The sequence below is a fragment of the Aotus nancymaae genome, unplaced genomic scaffold (genome assembly GCF_030222135.1).
Source record: "Aotus nancymaae isolate 86718 unplaced genomic scaffold, 86718_ANA_hifiasm-v0.15.2.pri h1tg000014l, whole genome shotgun sequence".
In the NCBI taxonomy this organism is placed as follows: domain Eukaryota; kingdom Metazoa; phylum Chordata; class Mammalia; order Primates; family Aotidae; genus Aotus; species Aotus nancymaae.
The window spans coordinates 110,722,118-110,741,810 of NW_026988425.1; the positions used below are offsets into that span (position 1 = coordinate 110,722,118).

General features: G+C 54.6%; 2 protein-coding genes across 4 annotated transcripts in view; one reads left to right on the forward strand and one right to left on the reverse strand.

Annotated features, from left to right (window-relative positions):
• ACAN (aggrecan) overlaps window positions 1-3,443 on the forward strand; it is a 70,384-nt gene extending 66,941 nt beyond the window's left edge. For both annotated transcript variants that reach the window (XM_064376235.1, XM_064376236.1), the window contains 4 exons: window positions 349-431; window positions 1,207-1,351; window positions 2,435-2,617; window positions 3,010-3,443. In XM_064376235.1, the coding sequence (XP_064232305.1) occupies window positions 349-431; window positions 1,207-1,351; window positions 2,435-2,617; window positions 3,010-3,086 (488 nt within the window). In that variant the 3' untranslated portion in view covers window positions 3,087-3,443. The remainder of the gene's footprint in view (window positions 1-348; window positions 432-1,206; window positions 1,352-2,434; window positions 2,618-3,009) is intronic.
• Window positions 3,444-6,630: 3,187 nt separating this feature from the next.
• Window positions 6,631-18,082, reverse strand: HAPLN3 (hyaluronan and proteoglycan link protein 3). 2 transcript variants are annotated; one of them, XM_012438736.2, is made up of 5 exons: window positions 18,003-18,082; window positions 15,959-16,144; window positions 10,742-11,110; window positions 8,369-8,671; window positions 6,631-7,577 (listed from the first exon to the last, which is right to left on the reverse strand). In XM_012438736.2, the coding sequence occupies exons 2-5, from the start codon at window positions 16,095-16,097 to the stop codon at window positions 7,291-7,293; spliced, it is 1,098 nt and encodes a 365-aa protein (XP_012294159.2). In that variant the 5' UTR covers window positions 16,098-16,144; window positions 18,003-18,082; the 3' UTR covers window positions 6,631-7,290. The 2 variants fall into 2 exon arrangements, with proteins under 2 accessions (XP_012294159.2, XP_064232307.1); XM_064376237.1 differs by lacking the exon at window positions 18,003-18,082 and adding an exon at window positions 16,391-17,125.
• Between the last annotated feature and the right edge of the window lie 1,611 nt (window positions 18,083-19,693).

Consider the following 19,693-nt stretch of genomic DNA (forward strand, 5'->3'; position numbering starts at 1 on the left):
TGGGGGAGGGGGACAGTGTTCCTGCAGTCTGAGCTCCCCGAGAGACAACAGTAGTCTTTAGGGCCAGCAGATTTGGCTACAACCAAGGCAGCCCACTGCCAGCCAGAGTCAGCCCAATACTAAGCTGTGGCTGTCACCTGTCTGTGCCAGCTTGGAGAGGTGGTGCAAAGGGCACTCTAAACACGCCTGTGCTGAGACCCTTGTGAGGACCTGAGAAGCAGGTGGCTTGCTCCTAGGAGCCCACCCACCTCCCTCCTTCCTCCATCCCCTCTGCCTCCATGAGCTCAAGTTTCTAAGACACCCTCGGGATGTCCAGCATGAGGCCTGACACCCTCACCCTTTCCCCAGACAATGCTCAAGACTACCAGTGGATCGGCCTGAACGACAGGACCATCGAAGGGGACTTCCGCTGGTCCGATGGACACCCCATGGTGAGTTCTGCTACAGGCCCAGCTCACGGCCCAGAGGAGAGGAAGTGGGATAAAGACCCCTGGAGAGAGAGGTGTTCAAACCCCATGCAGACACTCACTGAGCAGCTGCGGGACCGGGAGCCCTGGGGGCAGGGATTGTGTCCCCTTCATCTCTGCCTCTGGAGCCCAGCCTGGAGCTGGACAGATGGAGCTAATGACGGCGTGAGGCAAGGGATGGGGCGAGGAAGGAGACAAAGGAGTAAAAGCCAAGCCACCACCATTAGGAGTATATGGAAGCTTTAGAGAGGTTTCTTGCCTACATTGGACCCAAGTCTACTCAAGAAGACAGACAAAAAGCAACATAGATGCCGGTGTGCTTCTCTCTGTCCTGAAGCAAGACTGGAAGCATAAGCTTTGGGAGGGCTTAAGAGCCGCGTTTCTGCCCCCCATCCCTACCCAAGCAAGGCAGCCTTTTGTGGTCAGCCCTGGTCGGCCCTTCTGGATAAGAGGAGAGGCATCAGTGCATGAACAGGGCCTGTGAGTCTTGGGGGTTCTGAGCTCCTGAGAAGGACCCAAGCCAGGCTGTGTGACCGATTCCCTAGAGGACCCCGGGTTCCCTGCCCCTAGAACAGCCCTGAGCAGACTCCTAGCAGCCTCTATGTTGCTATCAGATGAGCCTGAAGTTGGGCTAAAAGAGAAAGGAGGCAACAAAGAGACTCCATGGGGAGGACAGTGGGGGCAGGCCACCCCGCATTGCGCTGCCCCCTCCTTACTCCTTCCCCACTCCCACCCACAGCAATTTGAGAACTGGCGCCCCAACCAGCCTGACAATTTCTTTGCCGCCGGAGAGGACTGCGTGGTGATGATCTGGCACGAGAAGGGCGAGTGGAATGATGTTCCATGCAATTACCACCTGCCCTTCACGTGTAAAAAGGGCACAGGTAAGCTGGAGCTAGGAGGGGTCCAGGGAGGATAGGATCAAGACCTCCAGCTACAGGTAACGCTCTTGCTCTGTGGTCTGGGGTGACTTCCTTGTCTCCTGGCTGCTGGTGTCTCCTCACCTGTCCAAAAAGCAGGCTGGAGCTGACCTGGGATCCCTCCCAGCACCAGCATTCCAGGGCCAATGGCAAGGGCGAGCTCTCTGCCAGGGACCATTTGCAGGGACAGCGAGCACATGAAGGTCACAAGTTAGAGGACAGGACCCCCACGCCACACTGCACACATTTCCTTGGATAGCAGCAGCAGAGTGACCCACAAGGGCCCCCGGGTGGGGAGCCTCCCTGTCTTTGGGATTCCCCAAGGCCATCAGTCACAGAGTCAGAGTTGTCAGGCCTCAATCCCTTGGCTTTCAGCCTGTGGACATTGAGTGCTGGTAGGATATGCCCCACTGCCCCTGCTCATGACCTTGTGTCCCCCAGGCCTCCTTTGGGTCTCATTTTGCCCTGAACTGGATATTTTCATCATTAGCCCAAGTCTGTCAAACCTTTCTTCCTCCCTTTCTTTCTTTTTGAGACAGAGTCTCACTCTGTCGCCAGGCTGGAGTGCAGTGGTGCAACCTCCACCTCCCTGATTCAAGTGATTCTCCTGTCTCAGCCTCCCAAGTAGCTGGGATTACAGGCACGCGCCACCACGCCCAGCTAATTTTTGTATTTTTAGTAGAGACAGGGTTTCACCATGTTGGTCAGGCTGGGCTCCAGTTCCTGACCTCATGATCCGCCCGCCTCGGCCTCCCAAAGTGCTGGGATTACAGGCGTGAGCCACTGTGCCTGGCTCTTCCTCCCTTTCATCTTTTCTGCATTCCTTTAAGGACTACCCCCTTTGTATTCTCTTCCTGCTGTTCTAAATTGTTGAGGAACCCAGATGTTAGAGCCAGCGGCTTCCAGATTCTTAGCGCTGCAGGAAAATGCCCAGGGCTCAGCGTCAGGTGTAGAGGCTGTGTCCCTCACAGTGCCTCGGGTCACAGCCAGTGTAGGTCATCCCAGAAGACCCTACGAGACCCTTTATGAAGGGTGTTTGCCCCTCAGTGGCCTGCGGAGAACCCCCTGCGGTGGAGCATGCCAGGACCTTCGGGCAGAAGAAGGACCGGTATGAGATCAATTCCCTGGTGCGGTACCAGTGCACGGAGGGGTTTGTCCAGCGCCACGTGCCCACTATCCGGTGCCAGCCCAGCGGGCACTGGGAGGAGCCTCGGATAACCTGCACAGACCGTGAGCATCACCCCTGCCACCCTCGCTGAGCACAGGGTTAGCTTCTGCCAGCACAGCCCTCCCCCCGTCCCCTCTCCCGGGGACCCTGCACCATCTGCAGGGTTGAGCAAGGTTGGGGAGGTCAGGGGATTGCTCAGTCACAAATCACTGACCAGTGCCCCTAGAAGGGCCACGTACTTGTCCCAGGAGGGGACTCACTTTCACTGAGAGAATGAAGGATAAAAAGCCAGAAAGTCCAAGAAAAATCAAAACCAGGGAAACTAATAGAGCCTCAGGCGCCTCACTGAGTCCCTGGTTTCCGCAAAGGAGAGAAGGTAAGCTGGGGAGAGCCTAGGCTTGCCCCACTTTCTTTCCAGGTCCACTGATACGTTTCCATCTCCCTTTCACCCTAGCCACTACCTACAAACGCAGACTACAGAAGCGAAGCTCACGGCACCCTCGGAGGAGCCGCTCCAGCATGGCACACTGAGAGGAGCTTCCAGGACGCACCCAGGACGCTGAGCCCAGGAGCCTGCCAGACTGACGTGGACCCACCCAGATGGTGTCCTCTTCTTGTCGCTTTTTGTCATATAAGGAATCCCATTAAAGAAGGAAAAAATAAATCCCACGTTGTGTATGCACCCACTCACCCCTCCAAATCACCAAAACCGCATCTAATTTGTCCGCCGAATGCCAAAGCAAAGCAAACTTATCATAACTCGTGGACTAAGTTTAGAGACATTTCTTCAATCTCCCATCGTGCCTTTCGAGGGACCAGTGCAGGGACAGGGGGAGAAGGGGAGGGGTTAAGTTAAATAAAGAAGATTATTTTTGTTTCCTGACTTTATCCAAGAGCAGTGCAATCGTTGGTTATTTCACCTCCAGGGAGAGCTAGGGAGGAGGGAGGAGGGCTCCGAAGGAGCTGGAAAGAGGGCAAAGGCCTGAGAGCATGAAGAACTCGGAACCGCAGCGGAATGTATTGGATGAGGAGCCAGGAGGGCTGCATCGTCTGAGGGAGAAGCCTTGGGGGAGAGGGGCGGGTTCCTGCCTCCTGCCGAGGGTGAGCTGGCAGGGGAGAGCCATCAGAGGGACCTTCCCCCGCATGGGGCTTGGGTTCCCTCCAAGGGTCCGTCTTCCAGTGTCCTCTCACCTGGGTCTGCCACCCTAGCAGGTGAAAACTTGGCAGGGCTGCTGGGGGCACTTCCTTCCCAGTGGGGGTGCCACCCAACCTTCTCCCCTCCCCACCCCCCGCCCCCGGGACCGTGCAGGCACCAGGGTTCCGTGCACCTATTTATATTTTTGAAAACCGAAGATTATGATATTATAATAATAATAAAGACATTGGAAGAGATCTCTCTCTTTTCTTTTCCCTTTTTTAATTTAAGAAGAAGGCAGTCATGACCTGGAATCTCCCAAAGGGGCTCTTAGGAACGGTGGCAGTGGAGGCAGGTTTTGATCCAATGATCTCATATTGGTGGGACTCTGAGACTCTGGTCTGTTCAGAGAGCCTGGGACAGTCACATCTGTTGTGCTTTATTTTTACTAGGGTGCCAATGTGCTTGGTGGATGATCTGCATGTAAGCACAGGTGATATGTCTGTATACGTGTGTGCACCTGGGTGTGCCTGTCACGTGTGTGATGTGTCAGTCAGTGGGTGCCCTGTGGATTTGCAAGTGGGCACTGTCAAAGAACAACTCAAGCGAGACATCTGGTCACCTGGTGGTTTGGTTCTCTGTGACCACACTGCTCATGTGGGTTGGTAGACTGCGTCCAAGAACGGAGGCAAAAATCAGGATTTCTTTTTTTTTTTTTTTTTTTTTTTTTTTTTTTTTTTTTTGAGGCGGAGTTTCGCTCTTGTTACCCAGGCTGGAGTGCAATGGCGCGATCTCGGCTCATCGCAACCTCCGCCTCCTGGGTTCAGGCAATTCTCCTGCCTCAGCCTCCTGAGTAGCTGGGATTACAGGCACGCGCCACCATGCCCAGCTAATTTGTTGTATTTTTAGTAGAGACGGAGTTTCACCATCTTGACCACGATGGTCTCAATCTCTTGACCTCGTGATCCACCCACCTCGACCTCCCAAAGTGCTGGGATTACAGGCGTGAGCCACCGAAAAATCAGGATTTATAAGAGGGGAAGGAAAAAACAAACTGCAGACCGTGTGGGAACCGTGAATCTCGCTTACACACTTTCAGGGTGAACTGCTTGCCAGCTACTAACAAAAAGGCCTGGGCATCCTGCCCCTAAGTACGCTGCAGAATAGCGATGAAAACAATTCCCATTGTTTACAGACTCCCCCACAAACCTTGAGAGTTGAGGTGGCACGTGTGTCCCAGGCAGTGTCCTTCCCCCAGTGCCTCCCCCTCAGATGCCTCCCTCATCACAGTCGCTGGACACACATGATGGAGTCTTTGTGAATGTATGTGTGTGTTGCTTAGTCATGCCAGTGTGAGTCCCTGGGTCCTGGTAACTTTTCAGGCGTGGGCGTGTGTACGGTTGTTTGTGGGTAGATATATGCTTGTAGCTCTGCCTCTAAAAAGAACGGTGGGCCAACCCCAGCACTTCGGGAGGCTGAGGCAGGCGGATCACCTGAGGTCAGGAGTTCGAGACCAGCCTGACCAACATAGTGACACCCAGTCTCTACTAAAAATACGAAATTATCCACGTGTGGTGGTGCGTGCCTGTAATCCTAGCTACTCGGGAGGCTGAGGCAGGAGAATCGCTTGAACCCGGGAGGTGGAGGTTATGGTGAGCCGAGATCGCGCCATTGCACTCCAGCCTGGGTAACAAGAGTGAAACTCCGTCTCGAAAGAAAGAAAGAGAAAGAGAGAGAGAACGAACGAACGAACAAACAGTGGGCCAAAGTAAAGTGTACAGCACTGGTCACATAGTAAGCGCTCAATAATTACTTATAATTAACTGATTAGGTGGTGGTGCAACTGTGAGTGGTTTTCAAACTTGAGTGTGCATCAGAATCACCTAAAGGGCTTGGTGACCACAGAGTGCCGGTCGGCATCCCAGACTTTCCGACTCAGCAGGTCTCTGGCGGGGCCCAGGAATTTGCACTTCTAACAAGATCCCAGCGATGCTGACGATGCTGACGCCGCAGGCCACACTGTGAGAAGCACCGAGCTAAGGGAAGAACTGATTGAATAACCGGTTGGTGAGTGGCAGTGGCATTCCTGTGCAAGGCAACGAGTCTGGTTTCCTGAGGCAGGTGTGGGAGTGGGTGGCAGAGGGTGAGGCGCACGGAGGGTTGGCCCCTAGATCTAGGCCTCTGAGGTCCTCTGGAGGCACAGCTTCCTCTGCCTTCTGAGAGGTGTCTCTAGTTCTTCTGCCGGGCCTCACAAAGACAGACAGGCTGCCAAGGGGTGGGTGTAAGGCCGGTCGCCTAGCTGGGAGCTCGGACACGCCCACTCCCTCCCCTCCGGGAGCTCGGACACGCCCACTCCCCTCCGCACCTAGAAACCATGTCATCATTCCACGCCCACTTCTGCACTCGGCACCTAGCCAGCCGTTGAAGAATCCCGCCAAAATTCAAAAGAAGCCCCGCCAAAACCTGCCCAATAGCATGTTGCATCCCGCTTGTCTGCCAATGGCAGCTTGCCCCGTCCACGACCTGTTTCCCCACAACCAATCAAAACACGTCCACTCCCCATAAAACCCCACGTCTGAGAGGAGTCGGGAGCAACTTCTCCTAGCCCTCCTGTCCGACCGTAGAACCTCGCCCGGGAGCTTAATAAATTCTCATTCTATCTTCTTGTGCTGGCCTCATTTAAAACTCGGCAAGAACCCTTACAGTGGGGATGGTGGAGACACAAGCCAGGTCCTCTGCCACCAGCCTGGCACCCAGGACCGGGTGAACCACGGGGCAGGCAAGGCTAGAACCAGCCCATAGAGTTCCCTGTTCACCCCAGGACGGGACCCCGACGACCTGTGAAGTCTGGGCTCGAACTGCCCCCACCCTTCAGGCAGAGGGCTGCACCCTGAGATCAAATGAGATGGAGACATAGAAAAGGGCTGGGGATGGCAGAAGGCTGTCGTAGCACCATTTATTGTCCCAAGAAAGTACACACACCTGAGGGCCCCTCCCCACACATGGAAAAATGAGAAACAAATGAGAACAATACAGACTCTTTGGAACTGACGGGGGTGGGGAGGGGAATTTCTCCCTTCCCTGGGATTTCACCCAGAAGCCTAGAACTAGCTTCCAGCCCTAGCCCGGCAGTGGGCAGACTGGGGTTACCAGCTTCACAGAGAAGTCAAAGGGGGCAGGAGAGGCCCAAAGCCCAGCTGCAGAGGCCCCCAAGGCCCTCTTCTTCCCCAGGCTGAGGGGCAGGGAGAGCTGTGGCCGCCATGCCCTGACTCCTGGCAGCATTCTGGGCAGGCCACCACCCGCTCTGGGCACCAACCCCCTTAATGAAGGGAGACCAGCCTGGATGGCGGTGAACCCTCCAGAAGCCCAAGAAACCGCAAATGGCCCAGAGGAGCCGGCAGGAGGATTCCTCAGTGGGGCATCCAGGAGCAAAGGGAGGTACTGGGTTCTGAATGCTTCACAAAAAATAGTAAAAAAATGTTAAGAAAATTAAATTGAGAAGTATAAAAACAGTTAAAACAGCCCCAACCCACAAGGGAAAATGAACCACTCAATAAATACACAGCCGGTGCGGGAAAGCCATGGGGGAGGGCCCAGGTCCTAGTGCTGGCGGTAGCAGTAAACACCATACAGGCGGCTCTGTGGGTCAGGGAAGCCAAAGCTTCGGACCCCAGGCTCGGGGGGCCCGCAGTTGGGATGCGGGTGAGCCACAGGGTAGCGGGCGCTGCCATCTGCCAGCCAGCCAGCATCGCAGCGGTCCAGGCCCTGGAACCTCCAGGCAGCAAAGAGCTGTCCCACCTTGGCGATCATGGCACCATCCTCCTGGCAGGCCTCTCTCGCCTCTGTCAGCGTCAGCTTCTCAGGGTGCTCCAGGTAGTACACCTGCCCTGCAGCAAAGGGGGCGTGAGTGCCGGGCAGTGCAGCGGGCAGCCAGAGAGCACAGCGAGGCCTGCAGAGATGCCAGCCCCAAAGACTGTCTGAGCCCAGAGAGCTACCATGCTGTAGGCATCTGTAGAGAACACCTCAGGGAACACGTCCCGGTTTCACCCTCTCCCAGACAGCCCCATCCCACCTGCTGTAGAACTGGGGTCCCTCCAGTGATGTCTACACTCCCCCACCAGTCTTCCCCATTTGCATCTTCGGTGGGCTCCCCACCTAAGCTGGACCAGAGTCTCTCTCGCATTCAGGCATTTACGGAGCTTCCCCCACCACACCCACCAGGCAGGGGGCTGCGCCCTTAGACCGAATGAGATGGAGACACAGGAAAGGGCTGGGGATGGCAGCACCCACTATGTGCCAGACACTTTTCCAAGGCTTGGCATATGGCACTGAACCAGTTTCTGTTTCTACTTGCTCATCTTCCTACAAAATGAGCTACTTTGTGAAGACAGGCTGTGTCTTATTTGTCTGATTCCCCAGAGCCTAGACTAGGCCCCAGCATACGGTAGGCACTCAGTAAACATTTGATGAATGAAGAAACCAATGATCAGCACGAAGCAGCAGCAGCAAAGCACTTGAAACTCAACTGATGTGCTTCAAGGTTGGCTGGTGCTCTTGGCCCTCAGGTGGCAGTGCCAGCAGAGCAGGCAGAGGGGGCCAGAGCTCCCCAGAAGCTGCCCTCCCACAGGTCCCGGATGGGCACCAACCCTGAAGGCCTGGGCGTGGCCATTCCACTCACCCTTGAGGGCAGTGGCGAAGCAGAACACATCATAGCGGTGCAGGCGGCGGTGGCGGGGGCCGTAGCTTCGCACGCCAGGTGCCAGGCCGGGGCCGCCGCAGGGCTGGCGAGGCAGCATGATGGGGTACTGCACCGTGGCATCCTGCAGCCAGCCCGCATTGCACCAGTCCAGGCCCTCCTCCCAGGCCCGGAAGAGCTGCTCAAAGGAGGCCACCACCGCACCCTGCTCTGCACAGACCTGCTGGCCCTCGTGGAAGTTGAGCTGGTAGCGCCCCTGGGGAGACTGGTAGGGAAAGACCACACCTGTGGGGGAGGAAAGAGGAGCTTAGCGGGTGGCCAGGGGCCCAGCGGCTGGATACCCCACTCTCCTCCCACCCTCACTGGGACACCTGCTCCCTGCAACACACACACACACATACACCGTCCCTCAGAAAAACTCAGCAAACCTCTGACCTCCCGTCCATTGCCACCTCTCTCCTGAGACTCAGATGGTTCCCAGCAGTACTCAGAAAACATTCAGGAGTTAAGGTAATTAATTAATTAGTCAACTAATGTCCCCAACGATAGAATGGAAATGAAACCTAATTCACAGGGCTGTCCCAGGCCCCTAGTGAGGTTGTGCATCTTCTCCAGACAGGCCCAGGCTTTGGGCTGTAGGGCCAGGTTTGGCTCCCAGCTCTCCTCTCATTAGCTGGGACCCGATCGTATATGTTATTGTGAATGTGGAAGTTTCCTAGGAAAATGAAAGAAACTTTCCACGTGGGGCAGATAATTGTCAGGAGAAGGAGAGGCCCTGGAGGCTGTGGGGAGAGGCTGGTGAAGGGGGTCCTTCCATAAGGGAGGCTCAAGGTCAGGGAGGTCCTGGGGCAGGAGGCTTCTCTCCTTGTGGCCGGGGTCTGATTGGGGCCACAGGCTTCCCTCAAAAGGTATGTTCATGTTTGAAATTTTACTATAATAAAAGGTTTGGAAACTTTTGAGATTCAGTCTCTACCAAGTCAATGAAACCTGACAGAGTAGAGGTGACTCTAGGGGTCTGGGAAAGACACTGATTGGCTGCCTTTGTTTACCCAGAGTCCTTGGAATCTCCTCCCTGTGCCAAGGACCTGAGAATAGCCTGAGTCCCAAACCTCCAATTTCACCAGACACCTGGAAGGCAGGTACGTGGGCAAAGCCATGCTGGGTGGCAGGGAAGCCCATGGGCCCTGATCGTCAGCTAGTAGCCTCCATGTGTTTGCAGGGGGACTATTTCATGTCTGGTTCCAAACTCCTAGCCCTTGCAGCCCCGAGAATGGGGTGATGGCTCCCTGTTTCTTTAGGCTGCCCCTGCAGACCCCAGACCAATGACTCTTGCAGGTTCTCCCCAACTCCACTGCCACCCCAACTTCAGGAAGGAGGAATGTGGCCCCTCTGAGCCACCATCTAAACCATGTGGACACTGGTGGCAGAGAGAGAGAATGAATTTCAAGGATGTACATTTTATCCTCATCACCACTGAGGGAGGTAAAGGAGGAGTGACTGTGATTCCCCATTTTACACCTACGAGGCCGAGAGCTCCGAGGCGGGTAAGGCATTTGCTCAGATGTCACAGCTGGGACGGGCTGGTGCTGGAGTCAGGTCACCTTCCTCTACGCCTGAACTGCCTCCCTAACATGTGGGAAAGATATGAGGACACACAGCCCCATCCTAGAGACAGAGAAGTCAAATACAGATTAAAGATCACACAGGGACCCCACATACAAGATCGGCTTGAAGGGTGTGGCTGGTTTGGACAGCACTGGATTTGTTTGTTTTTTTTAAAGGAGGTTTTTACATAAAAATCCAGAGATCTCACATAAAAATATAAGCTTATCTTGTCAAGCCAGAAAATCTGGCAGAGCAGGGCCTGCATTCTGGTGTGGCATCATCAGCTGGACCTGAGTAGGGCAGGGGTTCCCTGGGGACAGGACAAGGGCTCGGGAGTGTGCCCAGTCCCCACCACTCCCATCAGCTCACACTGGGCTGCCTGATTCGCCTGTGTTGCCTGCTACCTTTGCTTAAATCTCAGCCCTGTCTCTAAGCTGTGGAACCAGCTCTGGTTTTGCTCTCTGAATGGGATATGAATGAGAGCGGGTAGAGAGGGGAACAGATTCTAGAGGGTTCAGACCCCAGCTCTGCCGTTTACAAGCTGTGTGACCTTAGGTAAGTTACTTGACCTCTCTGTGCCTCAGTTTCCTCGCCTGTAAAATGGGGGTGGTAACAGTAGCTTCCCCCTGGGGTTGTTTTGAGGATTAAGTACTTTTAAATGTCTAAAGCACAGAGGACTGGATGCTTTCTCTGATCCTCTCCACTCTGCTCTCAGATCCCAGTGTCACCCAGTCCCTGTCAGGGTCTCACCCCGCAGCTCCAGCTCCACCAGACCGCTCTCATCCTCCAGCCCATCAATGACCTCACAGCGGTAACGCCCATAGTCCTCCAGCCGCAGATCCTGGATTTCCAGCGACACATCATGCTCCTTGTCCTGCCGCAGGTGCACGCGGCCTTGGTAGTCCCCAAAGGTGCGGTGCCTCAGCCCGATGGCCACCAGCACGTCCTTCTCTGGGGCCCCATTCTCCGACAGCTTCCACCATTTGATGCGCACGCGCCTCGGGGAAACCAGGGCTGGCTCATAGCGGTAGCGGCAGGGCAGGATCACGCTGGCCCCTTGGTAGGTGAACAGGGTCTCCTCGGGTGTCTCCACCACCAGCTTCACTCCGTTGAGGAGGTCTTGGGGGAGAGGTAGGGTGCAGATGAGACCTGCTGCAGCACGTCTGTACCCCTGCAAGGGCCACCACATACCTCATCCGCAGCTCCTCCAGGCTCAGATTGCAAAAATGGCCACCAGGCTCCACCCCTCCCTGTATCCACATGCTCTGCAACGTGACTTTGCATCTGCTTCCATCCAGAGCTGACGTTTATCCCCCCACCCCCTTGAATCTGTGCTGGCCTCACAACTTGCTTTGACTAACTGAGTGCCTTGGAAGTGACCGCTCATCATGCCTGTTCTGAGCATAGGTCCCAGGGGGCCTTGCTGCTTCCACCCCTTTCCTTAGGACTTTGCTAGTTACCATGAGCACGTGGCTGGGCTCGTCTGCTAGAGGATGAGAGACTACACAGAATGGAGACAGGGTGCCCCAGCCGAGGCCATCCTACAGCAACCAGCCCCCCGCTGACCTGCCCACCAGGGGCAGGCACACCTACAACACCCAACTGCAAGACCTGAAGAAATGGAGCCCACCCAAAATGCTGACCCACAGAATCATGAGCTAAACAAATGGCTGTCATCTTGAACAAGTCACTAAGTTTTGGGTGGTTTCTTATGCATCGAAATCTAACCAACGCAGCAGGCAACCAGAGCCTCCCCACATGAGGTACATGGCCAGGACAAGTGGCTCTGACAGGGATCCCTCAGAGTTTCCTTCCCCACCACACTGGCCAGAGGACAGCACAGCCCTGGCTTCAGTCACTGGTCCGACTGTCCACCATGCCTCTTCCCAAATACCAAGCAGCCTAGCGAGCTAAGGGCAGAACTTCTAAAGGACTACGCTCAGGGCTCAGAGTTACAAATACACGGAGAACCCAGCATGCAACAAAAGAATCAAGTTCCTAGGCTAAGGCTGCCTCATCTTTAACTTGGGAGCCCCTGTTGGGACCTCACTGTTTCATTCTTTTGGGTCTGGACTTCAAGACATGCTTGATTTACTCAAGGTGGGGACAGAGGCCAGGCACGATGGCTCACGCCTATAATCTCAACACTTTGAGAGGCCAAGACAGGAGTATCGCTTCAGGCCAGGAGTTTGAGACCAGCCTGAGCAACATAGCGAGACCCTGTCTCTACAAAAAGTGTTTAAAAACTAAATGAATATGGTGGCATGTGCTTGTGGTCCCAGCTGCTCGGGAGGCTGAGGTGGGAGTGTTGCTTCAGCCCAGGAGGTCAAGGCTGCAGTGAGTTATGATCGTACCACTGGATGACAGAGCAAGACTCTGCTGCTGAAAACAAAATAAAAACAAGTTAATTAATTAAAAAGGTGGAGGTGCCGGGCGTGGTGGTGCATGCCTGTAGTCCCAGCTACTCGGGAGGCTGAGGCGGGAGGATCGCTTGAGTCCAGGAGTTCTGGGCCGTAGTGCGCTATGCCAATCGGGTGTCCGCACTAAGTTTGGCATGAATATGGTGACCTCCCGGGAGCGGGGGACCACCAGGTTGCCTAAGGAGGGGTGAACCAGCCCAGGTTGGAAACGGAGCAGGTCAAAACTCCCGTGCTGATCAGTAGTGGGATCGCTCCTGTGAATAGCCACTGCACTCCAGCCTGGGCAATATAGTGAGACCCCGTTTCTAGAAAATAAAATAAAACTTGGAGACAAGGGGACAGCCTCAAGGGTAAGCAGGAGACAGACAGGGAGGTTCCCTGTAGAGGAATGACGTGGAAAATGAGCTATACCGAACGTGGCAGATTCCCACATGCAGAGGTCTCAAAATGTGGTCCCGGGCCAGCAGCATTAGCAACACCAGGAATTTGTTAGAAATGCACATTGTTGGGTCCCCGTGCATCAGAAACTCTGGGAATGGGCCCCCGCCTCCAGGGGACTCGCAGGCTCGTTCCAGTTGGAGCTGCCCTGGTCTGCAGAGGCAGTAGGTACAGAGGTTTGGAGTCAGGCAAGCCAGGCCTGCATCTTGGTTCCACCTTTTCCCAGCTGTGTAATCCAGGGACGTCAAGCCTCAGCTTCCTCATTTGTAGAATGGGTTAATTACAGTCTCTACAGAGGGCTGTGGTAGGTTCGAATCAGGTAAGGCGGGACACCTGGCACACAGAAAGTGTCCAATAGAGACGAAGCAGGACTATCATTTAGGGGTCACTTCCTTGGTTCTTCCCAACTCTCTGAACTCTCCTGAGTAAAGCTACGTTTGAAGCTTTGACCTGAATAAAATGAAAATGTATATCCATATGATAAAATACTATCCAGCCATGTAAAATAATCTGGTAGATGTATATTCATTCATTGACTTAGAAAACTATTTTTATTCCATGAGGTGATAAGAGAGGCTACAAAATCACATGTGTGGCGTGAGCTGATATTTGTTGAAGAAAGTTTTCTAAATCATAAAGGAAAGCTCGGCCGGGTGCGGTGACTCACGCCTGTAATCCCAGCACTTTGGGAGGCTGGGGCAGGCAGATCACTTTGAGGCCAGGAGTTCTAGACTAGTCTGGCCAAAATGGTGAAACCCCATCTCTACTAAAAATACAAAAACTAGCTGGGCATGGTGGTGCATGCCTGTAGTCTCAGCCACTGAGGAGGCTAAAGTGGAAGGATCTCTTGAGCCCAGGAGCTGGAGGCTGCAGTGAGCCGAGATCACACCACTGCACTTCAGCCTGGGAGACAGAGTGAGACCCTGGTCTCAAAATACAACAACAACAACAACAACAACAAAAACAAAAAGAAGAGGAAAGACTGGAAAGAGATTTTTTAAATGTTAGCAGTGGTTTCTCTGGGTGGGGGGATTATGTATGACTTTGCTTGCATATTCAGGGACAAAAGGGAGAGAGAGGAATGTAATGTTGGCCTGGTAGTGTGATGAAACCAAGGGTAGGAAGTTTAAGTTTTTTAAATTCCACAAATCTCATTAAAGTAGCACTTGTACAACAACATAAATTCTGAAGGAAAAAGGTATGGTCGGCTAAACAATGGCCTCCCCAAATACCCTAAATCCTGATCCCCAGAACTTCTGAACATTATCTTATGTGGCAAAGTGGACTTTGCAGATGCGGTTAAACTAAGGATGTCGAGATGGGGAGAGTATCCTGAATTTTCCAGATGGTGTTTAGAGGGAGGCAGAGGGAGATTTGCATATGAAAGAGGAGAAGGCCACGTAACCATGGAGGCTGAGATTGGAGTGAGGCAGCAGCCTCCAGAACTGGAAGAAGTAAGGCAAGAACAGATTCTCCCCAAGAGCCCCGAGGAGGCACAGTCCTATCCACACCTCGATTTCTGCACAGTGAAACTGATTTTGGATTTCTGGTGCCTAAAATGGTGAGAGAATACATTTCTGTTGTTTCAAGCCACTAAGTTTGTGTTAATTTGTTACAGCTGACCTAGGAGACTAATAAAAAGAGGGGAAATTTCTCTGCAGGCACGATCATCTGCTGAAAGGCAGAGGGGCAGTTGGGAATCACCCAGCCCCTGTACTCCCCACTTGCAGGCTCATACATCGTCTCTGAATCAGGCTGTGAGCTCTTCATGGCAGCTGCTGGGTATCCCTGGTTTGATCCTTCCACAAACAAATGGAACAAGTTTGTCTTTTTTTTTTTTTTGAGACAGAGTCTGCCTCTATTGCCCGGGCTGGAGTGCAGTCGCATCATCTCGGCTCACTGCAACCTCCGCCTCCCAGGTTCAAGCAAGTCTCTGCCTCAGCCTCCCAAGTAGCTGGGATTACAGGTGTGTGCCACCACACCAGGCTAATTTTTGTATTTTTAGTAGAGACAGGGTTTCACCATGTTGGCCAGGCTGGCCTTGAACTCCTGACCTCAAGTGATTTGTCCGCCTCAAAGTGCTGGGATTACAGGCATGAGCCACCACACTGAGCCCTCAGCTTGTATTTTTAATAGCTGTGTGACCTGGACAACTGAATCAACTCTCTGAGCCTCAATTTGCTCATCTACAGGAAGGGAGGATAACAGAATCTACTTTCAGGCTGTGAGGGCAGGCAGCATCAATTCAGCCTGGTCAGCACCCATGCTGCGCTGGTGGTTAAAAATGTATATTTTCACCCTTGCCTACCTCAGGGCTTTTGTGATTTTTATAGATGACATATGCAAAGCATCTAGACGCTTGCCCAACCCATGATGGGTGCACAATAACAGCTACTTTAAACAGTTCCCTGCCCAAGGCCACACAGCTACTAAGAGGTAGAATTATAAGATTCAAACTCGAGGGAAAAAAAAAAGATTCAAACTCGGGTTAGGCACGAGGGCTCATGCCTATAATCCCAGCACTTTGGGAGGTCGAGGTGAGTGGATCACCTGAGGAGTTCGAGACTGGACTGGCCAACAAGGTGAAACTCCATCTCTACTAAAAATACAAAAATTAGCCAGGCGTGGTGGCACACACCTGTAATCCCAGCTACTCGGGAGGCTGAGGCAGGAGAATCGCTTGAACCCGGGAGGCAGAGGTTGCGGTGAGCGGAGATCATACCACTGCAGTCCAGCCTGGGCAACAGAGACTGTCTCAAAAGAAAAAAAAGATTCAAACTCACATCTATTTGACCCCAAGCCCCATTTCCACTGGAGTAACCAGGGGAGGACACATTTAAGCTGGGCCTTGAACAACTGGCAAGACTTTTAGGAAAAGTAAAAAGCCTAAGTGAATTGGGCCCCATGACTAAGGGGCGGCAACACAGGGAAACTACATCACCCCTTCTCTGTCTTAGGCACGCTGGGCCACTACAAGGGCCCTGCTGGGACATGGCTGCTGCATCGGGCCCTGTCCCTGTCCCAGCCTGGAACCCACAGATCACAGCAGGAACCTGGGAGGTCTAGATCACCCAGGGGAGCAAAGAGCTGGGCGTGGGAGGTCACCTACCTTTGCCGTGGCCATTGCCTGCGTTCTGGTCGTTGGCGCTGTTGGCATAGTAGAAGCCATTGTAGAAAGGCAATCCATAGGCGCCAGGCAGCAGGAGTGGCAGGATCAGGAGCAGCAGGACCAGGAGCAGCAGGCCCATCTCCTCATGCCAGGGTGACCTGGGCCAGGCTGGGGCCCCTGGGCAAACTGGGGAGAGGAGGAAAACAAGGCAGCTAGAAAAGCCGGGCAGCGTGGCCGCATCCCTCTGCTCCAGCACCGCTCACTCACTTGATCAACTGCTCACTGTGGGACATGCCTGTAATCCCCGCACTTTGGGAGGCTGAGGTGGGCAGATCACCTGAGGTCAGGAGTTTGAGACTTGCCTGGCCAACATGGAGAAACCCCATCTCTACTAAAAATTCAAAAATTAGCTGAGTGTGTGGTGGCGGGCACCTGTAATCCCAGGTACTCAGGAGGCCGAGGCAGGAGAATCGCTTGAACATGGCAGGCAGAGGTTGCACTGAGCTGAGATCTCACCATTGCACTTTAGCCCGGGCAACAAGAGCGAGACTCCATCTCAAAAAAAAAAAAAAAAAAATAGGGGTTACGACAATACTAACCAGAAAACAGTTCTGTGAAGATAAGGGAGAGAATATCTGCAGAGCACTTAGAAAACTGCTTGATAAGGAGCAAGCACGGGGAGACTATGACCTCCAACTACACGTGTGAGCAGTTCGCACAGTGAAGTCTTACACCGTCTCAGTGGCCCTTTCTCCTCTCACTGCCTAGAGAGAAAGCAGTCACCACTGCCTCCTCATCACAGTTGAGGAAACTGAGGCAAAGAGTGTGGAGGTCAGTGAACTATCCGAGGCATTATTTTTGTCAAATATCTCGAACTTAGAGAAAGTTGACAGCCAGCCCTTTGCTTTTCCCAGGCACCTCTTCCCTAGGGATCTCTCCACCTAAGAACAATAAGCTGAGTCTGGGCTTGGGGGGAGGGTGGGTGCCACTTCCAGGTCAGGTGCACATCAGCACTGGGCTGCCAGGGAGTACAAGTCCCCCAGGTACGAGCAGGAGGCAGCATCACCCGCGAAGTCTGACCGAGCGCCGCTCCCAGCGAGAAATCTGACATCCCTGTCCCTGTTTGGGCAAGGCTTGACGCGTGCCTTTGAAACCCGCAGCCCCCAGGAAAATGAAAGTGGGACGCGTTTCCTACCAGCATTCCCAGCACGCTGGCCCAGGCAGCGCTGCCGGAGAGGAACCAGGGCCCTCTCAATCGCCACCCCGCTGCTGCAGGGAGCACAGGTACTCCCGAGGGTCAGCGCTGGGCACCGACGTCCGGACAGGGTCACAGGCTGCCTGCGGCCACCCAGCGGGATGGTGGCAGGACTGAGTCCAAGTGCCGCGCCGTTTCCATCCTGGCGGCGAACGAGCCTCCGTTCCTCCCTAGGGGTCGCCATCCCCCACCCAGGGTTCTACCCTCCACCCTCCCTGCCCTTCTGGCCTTGCTGTGCCTGGGGCAGGAACCCTGGTGAGCGAGGCCTGGAACCCACAGGCATCCATTGTGTTTGCCCCAGGGCTGCCAGATCGGGCCGGCCCCGGTCCGGGGGCGCAAGTTGCCCCCAACCCCTCCCAGGGCTCCCGGCCTCGGGATTATTCATAGATGCCCAGAAGCAGACTGGGGAACCGCGGACGGCACTGGAAGCAGAAGATCCTGGACACACGACACTGGAGGGCACCGAGTGGCCCCCGGCGGAAAGGGGACTGGAGCTGGACGGTGGTCTCGGAGGCCACGGGGTCCATTTGGGCTCTGCGCCCTCGCGGTGGGCACGAGGTTCCCACGCGAGTCCGCCCGCGCCCCCGCGCAGCTCCCACCCCACCTGTGCCTCGGGCGCCCCTCGCCCGCAATCACTGCCCATCTCAGTCTGGGCCTCCGCAGTGCCCAGCCCACGCCTCCTGCCCCTTCCCCGACCCTGCCGGGGAGGACCCGCAGGGCACCCAAAGCTGGAGGGAGGAACCCGGCCCGCACACAGCCCCAGAAGCCCGGCGACCCGGAGCCACGTACCGTCCCCAGGCGGCTCCTCGACAGCTAGAGCGCTCGGGGGCGCGAGCTGTCCCGGTCCAAGGCGACAGTCGGATTTGGGGAGCTTAAAAGGCCAGAAAGGAAGCGGCAGCAGACAAACCCCCGCGCTCCCGCTGGACCAGCCCCTTAAAGGAACACGAGCGCCTTTCCCTCCTAAGGGCTGGGCACGAAGGGAGGAGTTGCTGCAGACTTGAGCGGTCTCCAGACTCGCTGGGAACCCCCGCAAAGGCGGTGTGCGAGAGAGTTGAGGATTTCACGTTTTGGGAAAGGAGGTAGGGGTGGAATAGGAACGTTTGGGGAGGGGGAATCCCCTTTGAAAGCCTAGTTTGCCAAAAACAGTGGGAGTAAGCAAGGAAGCCACTGCCCAGCGTTCTGCTACCGGCTAAGGCTGCTCCCCACCTTTGGGTGTGGAAGAGGTGAGACTTCTGTATTACTTTCTTTTCCCAATAGAAAGCAATGGAGTGAGGCCGGCGCAATGGCTCACGCCTGTAATCCCAGCACTTTGGGAGGCTGAGGCTGGTAGATCACCTGAGGTCAGGAGTTCAAGACCAGCCTCGGCAACATGGTGAAACCCCATCTCTGCTGAAAATACAAAATTAGCTGAAAGTGGTGGAGCATGCCTGTAATCCTGGGGAGGCTGAGGCAGGAGAATCACTTGAACCCAGGAAGTAGAGGTTGCAGTGAGCCAAGATCATGCCATTGCACTCCAGGCTGGACAACAAGAGCGAAACTCCATCTCAAAAAAGAAAAAAAAAAAAAAAAAGCAAGGGGTTGCTGACATCCTCCTGCCCCTGAGTTTGGCCATGATGAAACACTGGCCAGATTCCTAACTCACCGTAAGGCACACAGCAGGTGCTATCCTCGGGACATGGGGCTTGAATGAGTGTCCCTGGCTGGGAGGGAACCACAGGATGGAATGTCTCTGCAGCCTGCAGGGGCAATCAGGCTTCTGAGTGGTCCCCCAACAGGGGTGGGCCTCCCTTCGGAATCCAGCTATCAGCACTGCCATCCAGGCAGCCGTTCAGGATGCCTCTGTTTGGACAGCGTGTTTTCTTTCCTGTCCAGACCAATGGGGTCCCTGGCCTGTACAGTCTGATGTTTCCTCAGCAGCAAAGACTAAGGAGGTCCTTCAGCTTTGGCTGGGGGAAGGGTCGAAGGCTCACAGGATCACAGGGTCACAGAGCCCAGAGCCTCTTAACACAGCCCAAGTTGGCCCATGAGTGTGTGTGTGCGTGCACGCATGTGTGTGTGTTACACACAGCCAGGGGCAAACCAGAGCACAAAGAACTGTGATTAACAGGTAAACAGAACCTAAAAGGAGCGCCAGGCTTGATGGGCAAAGGGGAGCCAAGGAAGGTTCCTCTGCAGGTTCCCGACAGGGGAGAGGATGGACAGCAGGAAGAGCCCATTTCGTTACAGTAAGTTGAGTTGAACATGCCAGCCAGGGTAGAGGCAGCCAGCAGGTGGAATCTTAACACTCACCCTCTGCCTTGCAGTCGGGCAGAAAAAGTCAATGTGTAGGAGTGATGGTAAAAGCTGGGCAAATGGAAGATGTTGCTGAGGGCAAGAAGCCAAGGAAGGAGGGGCTCAGGAGTGAAGACTCCGCTGCAGGGTCCCAGGAGGGGGACTTTCAGAAGGCTGTCGCCAACCCACCCCAGAGCAGAGATGCTTCT

What these genes read in the sequence shown, in the direction of transcription:
- HAPLN3 (XM_012438736.2), bottom strand. Translation starts at nt 16,097, where the DNA reads ATGGGCCTGCTGCTCCTGGTCCTGCTGCTCCTGATCCTGCCACTCCTG. An exon ending in GGTGGAGCTGGAGCTGCGGG is followed by an intron (nt 8,672 to 10,741) that starts GTGAGACCCTGA and finishes CCTCCCCCACAG; the next exon opens with GTGTGGTCTTTCCCTACCAG. An exon ending in CTTCGCCACTGCCCTCAAGG is followed by an intron (nt 7,578 to 8,368) that starts GTGAGTGGAATG and finishes CCTTTGCTGCAG; the next exon opens with GGCAGGTGTACTACCTGGAG.